This window comes from Acartia tonsa, chromosome 3 (assembly GCF_053477335.1).
Source record: "Acartia tonsa isolate MP-2025a chromosome 3, ASM5347733v1, whole genome shotgun sequence".
Lineage (NCBI taxonomy): Eukaryota > Metazoa > Arthropoda > Copepoda > Calanoida > Acartiidae > Acartia > Acartia tonsa.
This window is the reverse complement of record NC_137262.1, coordinates 12,637,051-12,652,319: the sequence shown is the minus strand read 5'-3', so window position 1 is coordinate 12,652,319 and position 15,269 is coordinate 12,637,051. Positions and strand designations below refer to the sequence as shown.

At 41.6% G+C, this 15,269-nt stretch overlaps 1 protein-coding gene across 1 annotated transcript in view; it reads right to left on the bottom strand.

Annotated features, from left to right (window-relative positions):
- The window catches only part of LOC145313346 (latrophilin Cirl-like), an 86,132-nt gene that overhangs the window by 19,157 nt on the left and 51,706 nt on the right, over nucleotides 1-15,269 (bottom strand). Inside the window, exons 4-6 of the mRNA XM_080152706.1 lie at nucleotides 14,938-15,002; nucleotides 5,549-5,619; nucleotides 1,354-1,523 (exon numbers count right to left, since the gene is read on the bottom strand). Of these exons, the coding sequence (XP_080008832.1) occupies nucleotides 1,354-1,523; nucleotides 5,549-5,619; nucleotides 14,938-15,002 (306 nt within the window). The remainder of the gene's footprint in view (nucleotides 1-1,353; nucleotides 1,524-5,548; nucleotides 5,620-14,937; nucleotides 15,003-15,269) is intronic.

Sequence of the window (15,269 nt, the reverse complement as noted above, 5' to 3'; positions counted from 1 at the left end):
ACATAAGGGTAAATGAAAAAATTCTTCATAGCGTCCTTAATGGACAGACGGACGGACACTCAAAATGTATTTTCTAATTGGGCACTAAAATCTCCATAAAAGATTCAGATGCCTGCAGCTATTAACAGCTTTCCAAGGAAATGATAAGAATTATAAGAATAATGTTTTTTTATTTTAATATTTGTGGAAAATTGTCTGTAATACGATGCTATGGATGATTTTTCAGAATGGCTGAGAACAGGTTATAATCCAGCGGATATTAATTAGTTGCAAAGCCATATGGGAAATATCGTTTTAATTATTTAAACAGAAAATTAGTTTGTTTTACTGAAGAAACACTAGAATTGGGTTGGATGGATGGATGGAAGAGAGAGGAAGGAGTTCAGATGATGTTATTTCTTGTGATGTTGTGTTTATTGATATGATTACATATGACACTTTCCTCACACAGTGATGTGGAGCCACTTAAGTTTTTGGTAAAGAAAACTTAGAAATGAAACTGTTTAACTATAAAGTGTTGTTATTTTACGCAAAGCTACTCTATACTAACTTTTTTCCGTTTAAGCTTCTGTCTGTTATTAGCTGCTCTAAGAGAAAGACTGTTGAATTTTTTGTAAAGATTTTGCTGGTATGTTTTCGGTATATCTGTAATGCCCAGGAGGACATCAAAATTAAGATGTTGAATTTTTTATGCTATTATTAAAGATAGACGTCAAGATTTTAATGACCAATCAGTATTTATTCCATTACTTAATAGGTCCGTCGGTCAAGTTAATGTTCTTTCTTTTTCTTTTAAATCATAGCATTTTCTCAAAAGAAGAGATTCTTTAGATTTAAGGTTCCCCAACCCTGGTCCAAAAACTCTGAGTTTTAGCTCTTAAAGTTGAAATATATTCCGTCAAATGTCTCTCATAAAATTTTCTGATTTTTCTTTGTTCAAATTTCTTTGAAAGTTTATGTAATTTATAATCAATTTATGAACAACTTATTTCATGGGGAATTATTTTTTGACGTAAAGACCAAATAGAGTTTTAGGAAGCGCAGCTACTTCTGTCTATCTGTATTTATGTCAGATTCTTCAACAAATATGATTTTTTCATCATAGCTCCTTTTTCAACTGTTATAAAACTCGGTTCTTTTAATTTGTTACATTGGTAAAATGTGGATCTGATTTTTTATGTAGATTCCTCAGACCAAGGACAAGTTTAGGTTTGATAGCTAGGTTTAATTGGATAAGGTAGACATTTTCATGTTAATTTTTTTTACTTATTTGTTGAAAAGAATGTGTTGTTAATAGATGTAATGAGACATTGGCATCAAATTCCTTATTTAAAACAAATGAATGGTTCTTACTTGTCTGTTCTTTCTGATATCAACGTTGTTGTAGTTGAAGTAGTTGTGGTAGTAGTTGTTGTTGTGGTAGTTGTCATAGGTGTTGTTGTGTTGTTCAGCTCCATCAGATGTTTGACCTGCCAGGCGGGTTCTGGAGTAGCGGTCAGCTCTAGTAGCCATGGAGGTTTCTCCTGAAAAAAAAAGATATTAGTTATGAATTCCAATCAAAGAGTCGTTTATCCTATAATATAAAGTAGTAGTTTTTTGTCTGTAGCTTAAGATTTCTATAACTAATGAACCGATTGGGTTTCCATTTTAGGGAAGCTTCACATAGGTCCTGGGATGGTTTTAGGCTCATCTGTTTTTCAGATTCAAGTCTTGAATTGGTTTAAGGATATTTTTCTATCATCCCTTCTAGATGCTAGAGCGAAACCGCTAGTCTGTAATATAATAGAATTATCGAGCGTTACTTATAATTTCTAATTGTATTACTTTTATAAAAAAAATATTGTTTTTCTTCTAATTTTAATATTTTTTGTCAAAATTTTGCTATTTTTTATGCCTTGTTTGTGTCATTGTATGGACAATTAAATTGGCAGAAGCGCAGGGCAACCTATAACTAGATCTTTAATTAAATGCCATGCAGTGTAAACACAAGTTTTTCAGGGATAAAGAGGTATGGGAATAGAAGATAAAATAACTCCAAGTATGTACAATGATATCTCATCCACGTGAAATAAGCGGTTTCTGAATAGATGATCTAACCCAAATTAACCTAACCTACCTATTCTAAACTAGAAGTATTATGACAAAAATACAATTTCGATGCATTTTAATGGCTAAATAGTACCAATGAAAATGGCTATGTATGATAAATATTAACTATTGTGAAATGACACTTTTAAAATAAAAAAAGAAACATTAAGACTAAATCTTTAGGTAATAAGAATATAATAGTACTATTTTTGCTTTTGTCTTCAACAAATTAGGAAGAAGATGTTGGGATAAAATTCCTATTTCCCTTTATCACTTTATCCCGTATGCGGAATATATACAATGCATGCACAACTACTAGCAAAGTAGTTGTACTTAAATTTAGATTGTCAAGTCACACAGAAAACAGCTTTTGGTCATGGTAAAATGGTCATGTACTTTGTACTTTTATACATATTTTAGTAATGTTATTTATTAGAAACACGCTTTCCATACAAATATTTAATTTTTAAGTATTGCAGAATTTTTAGTAAATTGTTATTTTTAAATGAAAACAGTTTTTGGTTACATGAAAGTGGTTTAGTTTTTTTGTACATAAATTTTCAATATTAGGTACTTTTTAAGATATTGACGTAGAAATTTTCGATTTCTTACTCAACTCTTTTTATCTGTTTTAAAAGTAGAAACAAACAAAAGTAACCATTTTACCAGAAACCAGATTTCATTTGCACATTTCCTAGATAAACAAAACATACACACAAACACAAAATAGAATTATAAAATACAATAAACCAAATGTTTTTTTTTATCTTTTGGCCGACTTGTTTAGCAAAATCGTGAATAATATTTATATAAATGGATTTATTATTTCTTGGATGTTACATCAAATTTTCATGTTCACTAAGAAAGTTAAACTCGCAGCGGGCTATAATAACCCTTCGAACCATCCACTGACTTAACCCCTATCCCATCCCCTCCTATTGAACTGACCAATAAATGAACCGACCAATAAGGCCAATTTTTACTATGTCATAATATTCAGGTATAATCTATGATCTATATCCATTTTTATACGTCACTTCGTCTTTGATAATAATTTCTTTAATTGATAATGTTGACATTACCCACAAACATACAGGAAATATATTCTTCAATACACAATTAAACTAAACTGCAGCAATAGGTTGTTCAAATGAATTTCTTGCATTCAATTACATTTTAATCAAGATCATTATGGACTATTGCAAGTCATGTATGTTTATTACAACCTTAATCTACTTAAATGCTATTAGGATCGGGGCTGTAGTACAATTTTTCTTTGTCTGTTGATCATAGGTGGCTGTGCTAATTATAATGTTGTCATCCTTTTCATACATGCACTATGTACATTATGATAATATATGTTCAGAATTATGTATACAAACAAACATACAAAGTTTTGTTGTATGGGAGAGCAGGGCACCCCTCCATCCCCCCCCCCCTCTTGTGCATGTCTTTACCCCTCTCCACTGCATAATGAAATGCAACATTGACTTTGAAAAGCTCATAAATTCTCTGCCTGTTTGGTTGAAGGCTCCTGGGTTGATTCCCTTAAATGTCAACTGGAGAATCTTACACCCCCCCCCCACCCCCCAAACATGAGGTAAAAGATTAGATTTACTACCTCAAATTTTTTTGAAAGGTAAAACAATTTTTAAACATCTTTAAACATCTCTAAAAATTGTATTCACTCCAATTTAAAATTTTACCCCATCTCCAAACAATCTACCATAAAGTTTGTTTTTGAATGGGAGTTAAATTTTTTCAATTGGCAAAATATGAGATTTTTCCAAGGTTCCTGCTTTTAAAATAGAATGTGTGTTGTATCTGTATTTCGCACATTCCTCAACTCTTTCAGTTTCTTTCAAACTTTTTCCAATGTATATTCATCCATCTTTCTCATCCTTTTTTCTTCCACTTTCTCTCTTTTTCGTTGGGTAAAATAATATTTTATCTTTCTTTCTTTTTTAATCCCACAAAACCATTTATCTGTCACTTGTAATGTTATTTTTTCATCTATTTCTAGTTTTTATTGTTTGTCATACTTTTATTGCACAAAGATCGTATTTTTAAATGCGAAGCTTTTCTATAATTAGGGTCGGTCCGTCCGTCCGTCCGTCCGTCCGTCACGGATAGCTTTTTTCGTTACTTTAGACATGTTAGAATTGTCCTATCGATTTCAAATTTTGCATGGTGATTCCTTTAGGAGTTAGGTACGATTTAGAATGCGTAGCAACTCTAAAATCTTTACCAAAATGTCCGTACGTCCATTTTAAAAATGTTGATTTTTTTACTTTTTTAAATAGCATTTTTCGTTAATTTAGGCATGTTAGAATTGTCCTATCGATTTCAAATTTTGCATGGTGATTCCTGTAATAGTTAGGTACGAGTTAGAAAGCGTAGCAACTCTATAATCATTACCAGAATGTCCGTACGTCCATTTTAAACATGTTGATTTTTTTACATTTTTAACAACAAATTTGTATGTGACCTAATTATCCGATTGGTCTGATTTTTGGTATACTGATTCCTGGGACAACAAAGTACAGTATTATAAGCGAAGCAACTCTATATTCAAGTCCTAAAAATGTAAGTATGTCCATAATCATTATCCTGTATCAAGCAGTTTTTCAACAAATTTACTTACAATTTTGCTTTGACTCTTATACATTCGCATTCTGATTATTCAGTTCTGACATTATACAAGTGTTAATGTCCGTTTGTCCTACTTCGCTTTTATGGATGTTGTCATCCTTGTTATATAATATGTACTTTTAATGCTCTCAAGAAAAATGTACAAAATTTCAATTTTAAATTGAATTTTTTTGGCCATACTTTTTAAATTGAAAATTCTTAACAAAAAAAATAAAATAAAAAAGACGAATAAATAAAAATACAGATAGAAAGGTAAAGAAAGATGGACAATCAGAAATAAGTCGATAGATAATAGACGGATGGATGGGTAGATGGATTATTAGATGGATGGATGTTATACCTTGACTGTAGCTGAACAGGTGTAGTGATAGATAGGCAGATATAAAAAAAGGTAGATGGATATAGATAAACACTGAGAACCAAAAAATAGGCAAATCCGAATTTTCAGAATAGCAGCTTCATTATTCATTTAGGATTATTTTACTATAAATATAAAATGTAGATGCATCTATTGGTTACAAGTTTTCACTGTTAATATTAATATTAAGTTAATGAAGCTGCTTTTCTAAAAATTCAGATTTGTCTATTTTTGTTGGTTCTCGGTGTAGGTAAATAGATTGATAAAATACCTAGACTGTAGTTGACATATCTACAGCTGTAGCTGTACAGCTGTAGTGATAGATAAATTGATAGATATACATGTAAATAGATAGATACAGTTACAGATAGATAGATATACAGCTGCATATAGATAGATATACAGACATATAGATAGATAGACAGATATATAAATAGTTAGATATTATACCTGGACTGTAGTTGACATATCTGCATCTGTAGCTGTACAGCTGTAGTGCACTTCCACGTATTTCTCTGTATCTAAACATAACAATATCTAATAGATCTCAATTGTAACTTTAATTGCCCCGTCCCTATTTTTAGTAAGAAGTTTAAAGTATTTAAAATATATAATAGCTATAAAAGGCAGAACTTAATGAATGACTAGTTGTTTGTATACTGTTTGAAGATAAAAATAAATAAAGAAGGGGTGGTTTTGGATCATATGTATCCAAATTGGGGAAATTTCCAGAAATATAATTAATTTGTTTTGTAGAGGATATATCTGTGGTATTCGGCAACCGTGAGCCATGCCTATGGCACCCCTGACCGGGGTTCGGGGAAGGGCCAAAGGCCCTCCCCCGAGTCCTGGGGAAGGGGTCTGCCGACCCCCTCCCTATGCCTAAAATTAATGATTGAATCTGACAGCCTTATTATGGTTAAGCTGCATTGTTAATTCCCCCCACCCTTCTCAGGGATGGGGGATCATTATTGCACAAACTGACTATTGTATATGTATTATATTGCTTTTATTTATGATTATTTATTCCTATCTGTGTAGCTATTGTTTGTTGTATATAACTTTAGTAATCCTTAGACCTTCAATAAAGGAACAACTGAATAGATGCTGTTTATTATTTAGTGATTGCTAGAGAAGCGTAGCTTCTCTATAGTATAGGTGTCCACGTCTGTTCACACTGCCGTAGTCATTTTGAACTCTGGTGTCTGCCATTTACCCTAGGCGGATACCACAACTTTTGGTGACAGCTGTGTGAGATTACGGCAAACCACAAGTGTAGAGCAGACGCAAACGGAGAATTGAGCGCTCAAGGGCTGAAACAGGCCTGCGGACTGGCTGAAACAGGCCAACTAAGTGCAAACGGCTGAAAATAGGCCAACATTTACTGCAAGAGATAGCAGGATTCGAACCAGCGGCGCTGCAGGACGGGACATTCCCTGCCGCCATCAGCCGGATTCGGATACACGGCGCTGCAGGACGGGACATTCCCTGCCGCCGATAGACTGAAACAAGCCAAGGATTCGAACCAGCGGCGCCGCAGGACGGGACATTCCCTGCCGCCAACAGTCGGATTCGGATATACGGCGCTGCAGGACGGGACATTCCCTGCCGCCGATAGGCTGAAACACGCCAAATAGCTGCGAGCTGCGAGCCAACATACGAGTGTAGTGTACCAAGCAGAAGAAACTACGTCAACTCCAAGTATCCTGAGAGGCTACAGCGCAGCCACCCATCTAGAAAAGTAGATATTATATCACATTGTAGGGATTACCACCCTAGTGTGATGGCTAAACAATAGATTTATGAGCAAGGATTGGCAAACAATTTGTTGTGTATTGTGATAAAACTAAAAATAGAACAGGCTTGGTAAGCAAATCTGTTATGTATTGTGATAAGGCCAAAAATAGAATCTAGATGTAATATAACAATGCCTTGATAAACAATCTAACCACCCAAGCCTCCAGCACAACAAATACACCCCTTATTCCAGAGGAAAGGGAGGGGCCCACCATCCATTGAAGAGAATACAATCAAGGTGACATAACAATAAGCCCAGGATTAAGGAGAAAGGGCACCATTACCTCATCACACAGTTACCTCAAACCCACAGCACTCCCCCTTCCTCACAGGGGGAACGGACGGTTTTACCCCGTCCCCTCACGCGCTTCCCCCCTCCTACCCACACTTGACTAAGTCCGCCCACGGTGTGGAGCTAGCGATCGGGAGAACAGAGCGCCATTTACGGGTCGCGCAACAGAGTTCGGGACATATCACAAAATTCAACGGACAAAGCGGACCAAGTTCAGACCCTCAACAGCTATCTACCCCTACCAGCCTACTCTACAAACTCAGAAAAAAACTAGTGACAAGTACATCTAAGTTATATCTTTGTAGCTAAACTACCAACCTAGTGATAAACAGTGTTGGCTGCTAGGCTAGAAAGCCTCAAGTGTAAACCATTTATAATATTGTCTTACAGCTTTGTGTCCCGCCGCTGAACCGTTGACCCGATGGAGCAGCCGCAAGCGCCAGGAGGCGACCAAGCCCAAGGATGGCTCCAGGATGACCCCCAGCCGGCTCCAGCCGAGTACCGCAAGCTGATGCTGAGTAACCTGCCGGAGTATAGAGGACCGCCCAAGCAATCCTGGAGTTCCCACATCCGCAGACTCGAGATGTCATGGGCGGCTTACCGCAAGCCGCCCCATGACACCCTCAACCGCCGCAACGCCCTTTTACTGTCACTGGTAGGGCAAGCGGCGGAAATGGCTTCTCATCTGTTTGGCGAGGCAGGCCAAGCCTTGACATACGAACAAGTCAAGGCCGAGTGTGAAATGTTATTTCGTCCAGCCTTTGAATCCCAGACTTTGAAGCAAGCCTTCAGGGATTACAGGCAACACTCGACAGAACCTATACAAGCATACATATCCACAAAGTGTGCCTTGTATAGGGAGGCCTACAGCCATGAGGATCTCGAGTTATTAATCGATGAATTAAATCGTGGCATTCGTAACGCTAATGTGAAACGTGAAATGATGAGTCATGAGATCGCCTCTGTACCTGAGTACACGAGGCGAGCCATGTTCACCGTCACAATGATTACCAAGCAGCTGAAGGAGGGTGTGTGCCTAGTGGACGCCACCGACGGGCTCACGGGATCAGCCAGCGTCCAGTTGCCCAACTACGACGAGTCGGAGCCAATGGAGATTGGCGCCTTGGCTCCGGGTCTCCACCAGATGGGGAAGGTCGCCCCAGATGACAAGACTTCAGGCCGTTGTTTCCGCTGCCAAGGGAGAGGCCACCGAGCTCGAGACTGTCCGACGCCTATGGAAGTCAGCCTAGAGGAGAGACGCACCCAGCCACGCCGTGACCGTCCTGCCAAGTGCGAGCGTTGCCACTATGCTGGCCATTCGGCGGCCGAGTGCAGAGCCGACTGGGACCAGGTAGCCGGCCGGAGGCGCACTGCAGACAAGGGCGCTCCCCCAGGAAAGCCCAGCAGAGTAGCCAACATGGAAGGGAGTGCGCCCCCAGCACCACCGCAGCAAGCAGCCGCCCCCAACGCAGCGGGCCGAGCCGACGGAATGCCGCAGTTTGGGACCGTTCCAGCTAGAATCAACGTACTGGGAGGCGCGGCTGAACCCAACCGGGTTGGCCTGGGCTTCAGTCTCAACCACCTGGGGCCGGAGTTTGTGCAGCCCAACAACATTGCCGAGCCAGAAGTCCTGAGGCCCCAGCCCTTTAGCCTGCCCGACCGAGCCTATCCAGCAAGAGTGGAGGGGCGCTACCCAGCGTCACTGAGACGGTGTACGGGGAGGCCCTGGCGGCCGTTGAACGAGAGAGGCAGGAGGCGCTAGCCAGCGCATCAGAGTCGATGTATGGGGCGCCACCCGGCGCCGCCACCTGCGATGACTGGGGGGTGCTATCCAGCGCCTCCAACCTGGTGCCTGGGGCGACAACCGTCGCCGCCACCGAGATACCTGGATCCTGGAACGAGCCAGCAGTCCCAGAGGAAGGGGTGACACCCGTCACCCCCAGTCAGCCAGCGCCACCAGCCTGTAGGGAGAGCCCAACTATACACCATCCAGCGCCCCCTGCCAGCCGAGGGAACCCAGCTGCCCAGCACTTCCAGTCGAGCCAGGATAAGTTAAATTTAACAAATGTATTGTATCCATTATATTGTAAAATCCCAACCTTGCCTGTGCACCCTGCACCAGAGGCTGGGGAGATTGAAATTTGGGGATATAAGGACTTGCCTGTGCCACATGCACCTGAGTTCCTAGGGCAGGGGAGGGACGTGAGTCAGGGCGAGCCTGTGCCACACGCACTTCAGCCCCATGCCACTGGGCATGCCATGGACAAGGGAAGGGACCCCTTGGGGCTAGGGGAGCCGACACCCAGGCAAGCGCCCGTCGCCTGCCAGTCTGTCATTGGGGAGGGTATCGGGGTGCCCCGAACACACAAAGATAACGCTCAATGGAAATTTGTATCTAGCCAGGAGCAGCCCAGCCGTGTCCAGCCCCAAGAAGCAGCCGTGACCCGAGCCGAAGATCCCCAGCCGCGTGCGCGAGGTAGATGGCTGTCTGGTAGCTTCTCACACTGGTGGATGGTTCTGTGGGGACTACTGCCGGCAGCCGTGTGGCCTACAACTAGCTACGTCCTGGTAGGGTGGGACTGCGCCAACCCCACCCACGTCACAGCCTACAATAAGGAAAAGATGTGTAGCACGGAACCGCTACACCAGGAGGTGCCCCTGGGCCATGAAGTACATGTCCTGCAGCAAGTCAAGATTAGGGAAACAACAGGATACAGTTGTCAGCTCACCGTGTCCCAGTGGACATTCAGGTGTGGGGTATGGGGTCACCTCAAGGTGACCTCGGTCCCCACCCTCATGAGGCCAACCAAGATCGATCCAGAAACGTGCCGAGACCTGGCCAGGAACCGAGTCTACACGCTGCCAGGCAAGACCCAGCCACTGACGTTCCAGCTGAACCATCCCCTGTTCTTCACCCTCGATATGGTGGGCGCCTTGGTCAACAGCCCCGAGGGGGTGGGTTGTGAAGGGGAGGACGTCCACTTCGAGGGCCAGCTGTACCGCAATGAATTAGTGCTCCAGGAACGACGGCTGCTGGTCAAGGAAGAGACCTACGTAGTAGAGGATGGACGGGTGGAGTCCCAATCTGACCACCTGGCCTTAGAATGTCCCCATTCTGAGCTGTCTTGCATCACTGGGGAAGCAACCTACGTGTGGGACCACCTGGGGAGAGATTGCCCCTTGAGGCTGATCCGCAGCCTCCAGCCTAGCCTAGTGATGGATGCGTTCCTGGTTGACCATCAAGCCCAGTTCTTCATCAACATGACCACCCCCACCTCAATAGTGAACTGCGACTTTGAGGCCCATGCCACCAACCACCCAGCATTGTTCGTGGCAGCTGACCCGGCCGCGGCAGCGCTGCCCAGAGTATCGGCCAGGGATGTGGATGTCCCCCTGCAGGCCCAGATACATGCAGGCTACATTGGATTTACCCTGGAGACACGCATGAAAAGCACAGCGGCAGAAGAAGAAGCAGCCAATTGCTGGAAGCTCCAGCAACTAGACCCGGCCCACCCGGTGCGTGTCCAGGGGAGCACGTTCTCTGTGCTGAGGGGAGATGTCCTGCTCCAGCTTACCTGCCAACGCAACAAATACGTTGTCCGTGAAAGCAAGGAATGTTGGGACAAAGTGCCAGTGGAACCCACAGGATTTGTAGACGCCGTGACACGGGTGTATAGCGGCCACGCCACCAAGATTCCCTGCTCCTCCACCTACCCCCTGACTGTGCACGCGGAGGAAGGCTGGATAGAGCTAACCCCCGCACCTAAGAAGAGGCCACCCCCGCTGGATACGCCCAAGCAGCTGCTGACAGAACCCTTGGATGACTTTAGTTCGGGAGGCTTGTATTCGCAGGCTGAGTTGAACGACTGGCAGCAGCTGCTAGCGTTCCCAGCGTATAAATCCGCCATGCTGACCGGCCTGTCCTATGGCTCATGCGTTCAGCAAGGTAGCTGTTCAGCCACCGGAGACCATGGGATCGTGTCCTACAATATCGACCGACTGGCAGAGGAAGGAGAGGCCGCCCTGGATGTCTGGGCTGGGTTCAGACAAGCTATTCACGAGTGGGGAGATGGCGCAGCCATACTGTGTTTGCTGTTGTTGATCCTCAAACTGCTGGGGGATCTGACCATCATTTCCCTGGCAGCCGCACAAGGAGGTGTACGGGCCGCCATGAATGCGATGTCACAAGTGTTCCTGTACCATCCAACCTTGTACAGGAAGGCCTTGGCCAGAGCCCGGCACATCCATGCCAAGTCCCGGGACTTTTCAGTAGACTGGGATGCCATTCCCATCGGCCGGGAAGCCGCCGAGGAAATGGTGTCCATGCAATCAGCCGATAGCGGGCATGACCGCCCAGGCAGGCCTGGACCGCCCTCTGGAAGACCCCGCGGCCCTTCGGGAGGCCAGGCTGCCGCTCAGACGGTCAACTTGGCAGCCAGTGCCCCAGCCGCTGCCAACAACAACCAGAATGCCCCGCTGCTGACCGGCCCCGCAACAGCTGTGCCCCACGCCAACCTGACACCTGCCGGCGCCGAGCTACGTGCCCAACCAAAGCCAGCCTCTACCTTCTATCCCACGTTGGGAGCCCATCAGCCCTGAAAATCACCACTAGGATTCCATTGAATCATTATCATTTGTATATATCTTAGCCCTAAGGAGCGGGCCGAAGGCCTCAACCACTGTCGGAAGTCTGGCAGGGAGACCCCCTCCCAGCCTTCCGAGGGGAGAGTTGTGGTATTCGGCAACCGTGAGCCATGCCTATGGCACCCCTGACCGGGGTTCAGGGAAGGGCCAAAGGCCCTCCCCCGAGTCCTGGGGAAGGGGTCTGCCGACCCCCTCCCTATGCCTAAAATTAATGATTGAATCTGACAGCCTTATTATGGTTAAGCTGCATTGTTAATTCCCCCCACCCTTCTCAGGGATGGGGGATCATTATTGCCCAAACTGACTATTGTATATGTATTATATTGCTTTTATTTATGATTATTTATTCCTATCTGTGTAGCTATTGTTTGTTGTATATAACTTTAGTAATCCTTAGACCTTCAATAAAGGAACAACTGAATAGATGCTGTTTATTATTTAGTGATTGCTAGAGAAGCGTAGCTTCTCTATAGTATAGGTGTCCACGTCTGTTCACACTGCCGTAGTCATTTTGAACTCTGGTGTCTGCCATTTACCCTAGGCGGATACCACATATCTAAACAGGATGGCAGCTAGACACGTGATATTTCTCTTTATTTCACTTTCTTTTCATATGTTATATAATTTTTTTCTTCATTTAATCACATCATGTAAATAACCAGAGAAAATTTTTTGGGTATTTTTTGGGGGAGGACAACGGAATTGACATCCAACTGCTTCATGTAACTACTTGATTTAGATTTTGTACCCTCAGTGGAAAGAAAATTTTAAAAAAACGTCTAATAAATCCTAAATCACAAACATTTTTGTGATATCAATATTTTAAAAGTCATTGAAACCACACAAACGAGTTTTAAACAATAATATTGAAATGTTTGAACGTTAAATTAAGAAATTTAATCAGTTTATGTTGATTTTATAACAAAAAGTTAAGAAACTTCTAAAGTAAGACGAATGAAAGAGAGGTCACGTGGACACCTGCCAATTTAAAACAAGGACATTAAAGTTCAAAGATGCAGGATGCACTCCATCCAAGCTGAACCTGGCTGTCACGTCTGCCAATATATACAACATATTGCAAGATATTGCAAACTCTTTAACAGTTTAATGGAATGTCAGGGATAAAGATAGATAGAAAATTGTTATTTTGGTGAATTTTTTAATGTACTGTGGAATCAAAAACAGTGATTAGCCATGGACTTAATAATCATTGCAATTAAAGTTCTTTATATAAAACAAGATTGACACACATCCATTATTGAAAGGTTTATAAAGAAAAGTTAAACTAATTGACGAACATAATGTGTTGTTGGAATATTCGACAAACCCCAAACTGTCCAGTTTTGAGCAAGACGATTCCTGTGACGTCATATACGTTTCGGGAAAGAAAAAGGGAAGGGGGGAAGAAAATCTCTTCAAAAGAGATGGGAGAAAAGGGAAGAGATTTTCTTACCCCCTTCCCTTTTTATATGACGTCACAGGAATCGTCTTGCTCAAAACTGGACAGTTTGGGGTTTGTCGAATATTCGCATAAAAAAAACATTCAAAAGGTTACTTTAAATGCCCCCCTAAAAATATAATACGTACCCAAAAGAAATTATATTATGACAAATAGACAGCATTTAAAAAGGAAATTTTTTTTTGACCTCTAAATTATCAATCATAAACTGCATTTGATTTTGACCAATAAATAAAACTGAGATTGAAGAGAATGATAAATAGTATGACATTCCATTGCAAAACTATTGAAACTGAAATGAGAGTAAAAAAGGTTGCTGGGTATTTATAAAGAATGCAAAAGCGAAAGTGAACCACTTTGATCTCAAACAATGTGAAACTTTTATTTTGTTCGTAATATAAAAAGTTTTCATTTTTCAATACATAAAAAATATAATAAAATAACCTTAAGTCGATAAAGGATATTTTTTCACACGCCTCGTGTCATGTGTTCATTATAAAAGCAAAAGTATGTCTGTCTGTCTATCTTTCTGTCTGTGTGTGAAGCTAACTGCTGAACCGATTTGGTCTTCCTTTTCAGTTATGTTTTTCATATGTCCAGGGAAGGTCTACCCTTCAAAGAGAAATCGCACTTAGAAAATTTTGGCAATTTCGCCTCGTACTTGAACCACATACAACTTTTTATAGAAATATTTTCGGTGCTTAATTTTGGATTGGGTTAGGTTTTGTTAAGGTAATGAGAGATCCACACTAGTGCACCGTTTAGAGGTCCACTTTTCCGTTTGGGGGATTATACTTATATTGTATTGCTAAAAGTAAAAGTACCAAGGCAGACAGGAAATAATGTAGATGCTAATTATATTTTTTGTTCCTTAGTTCTTTTGTTTTATATATATAATATATCCTGAATACTTATTGATACAGGTAAAAGACATCTATATTATTAAGTAGCTTGATGTCTGTCCGTCCGTCTGTCTCTTAAGATCTCGGTAACCACTGAACCGATCGGATTCTACTCTTCAGGGAATATACCTACTGGTCCTGTGGTGGTTATAGGCTATTTTCTTGGGGGGTGAGACAACCCCAACTCCCCCAAAAACAAAAAATCCCTCCACCAATTTTTTTCTTAATTATTTAAAATAGTGGTGGAGTGGGGGCTCTCCAGGTAATAAAAGATGTAATTATACCTCTTGGGGCATAGCCCCTAGAGGCTTGGGGCGAATCCGCTAGTAAAATATATTACAATTGTAACTTGGAACAGAGAGGGAAAGGACAATAGCCAAAATCTTACAATTCTATGTTTACAAAGGCTGAATTTTACATAAGAGAATTATAGGAGAACATTAATTTAGATCATTTATTTGATTTACACACAATCCTATAATATAATTTAGTAAGGTTTTTTTGTCTGTTGCTTAAGATTTCTATAACTACTGAACTGTTTAAGTTCTCCATTTTAGGGAAGCTTTACATAGGTCCTCACGGTTTTATGCTAACTTGTATTTTAGGTTCAAGTCTTGAATTGGTTTTAGGCTATTTTCTACCCTTCCCTTCTAAATGCAAGAGGCGCAAGCACGAGTATAATTACAAACCATTTCTTGCTTATTATAGAAAGAATCGTCCTAGTTTATTGAAACTAAAACTTTACCTGGACAAGGATCTCCAAAGATGCCACTGTTCACTTCTACAGAACACTCAGAACTTGTTTTACACCTGAAATATAAATTTGATCAAACCAAAAATTAAAAATAAACATTGAATAAAATTAATTTGCAATTCTATTATATAAAAAAGCAAGTTTTGTCTGTAGCTTAGGATTTCGAAATCTACTGAGTTCAACATTTAAGGGAAGTTTCACATAGGTCTTGGTATGGTTTTAGGCTATTTAAGTTTTAGAACTAAGTCTTAGGATTGCTATTTTTCTGTCTTTCCCTAAAACTTCAAATACAGAGCTAGATAATAGGGGCGCAACCGCTAGTA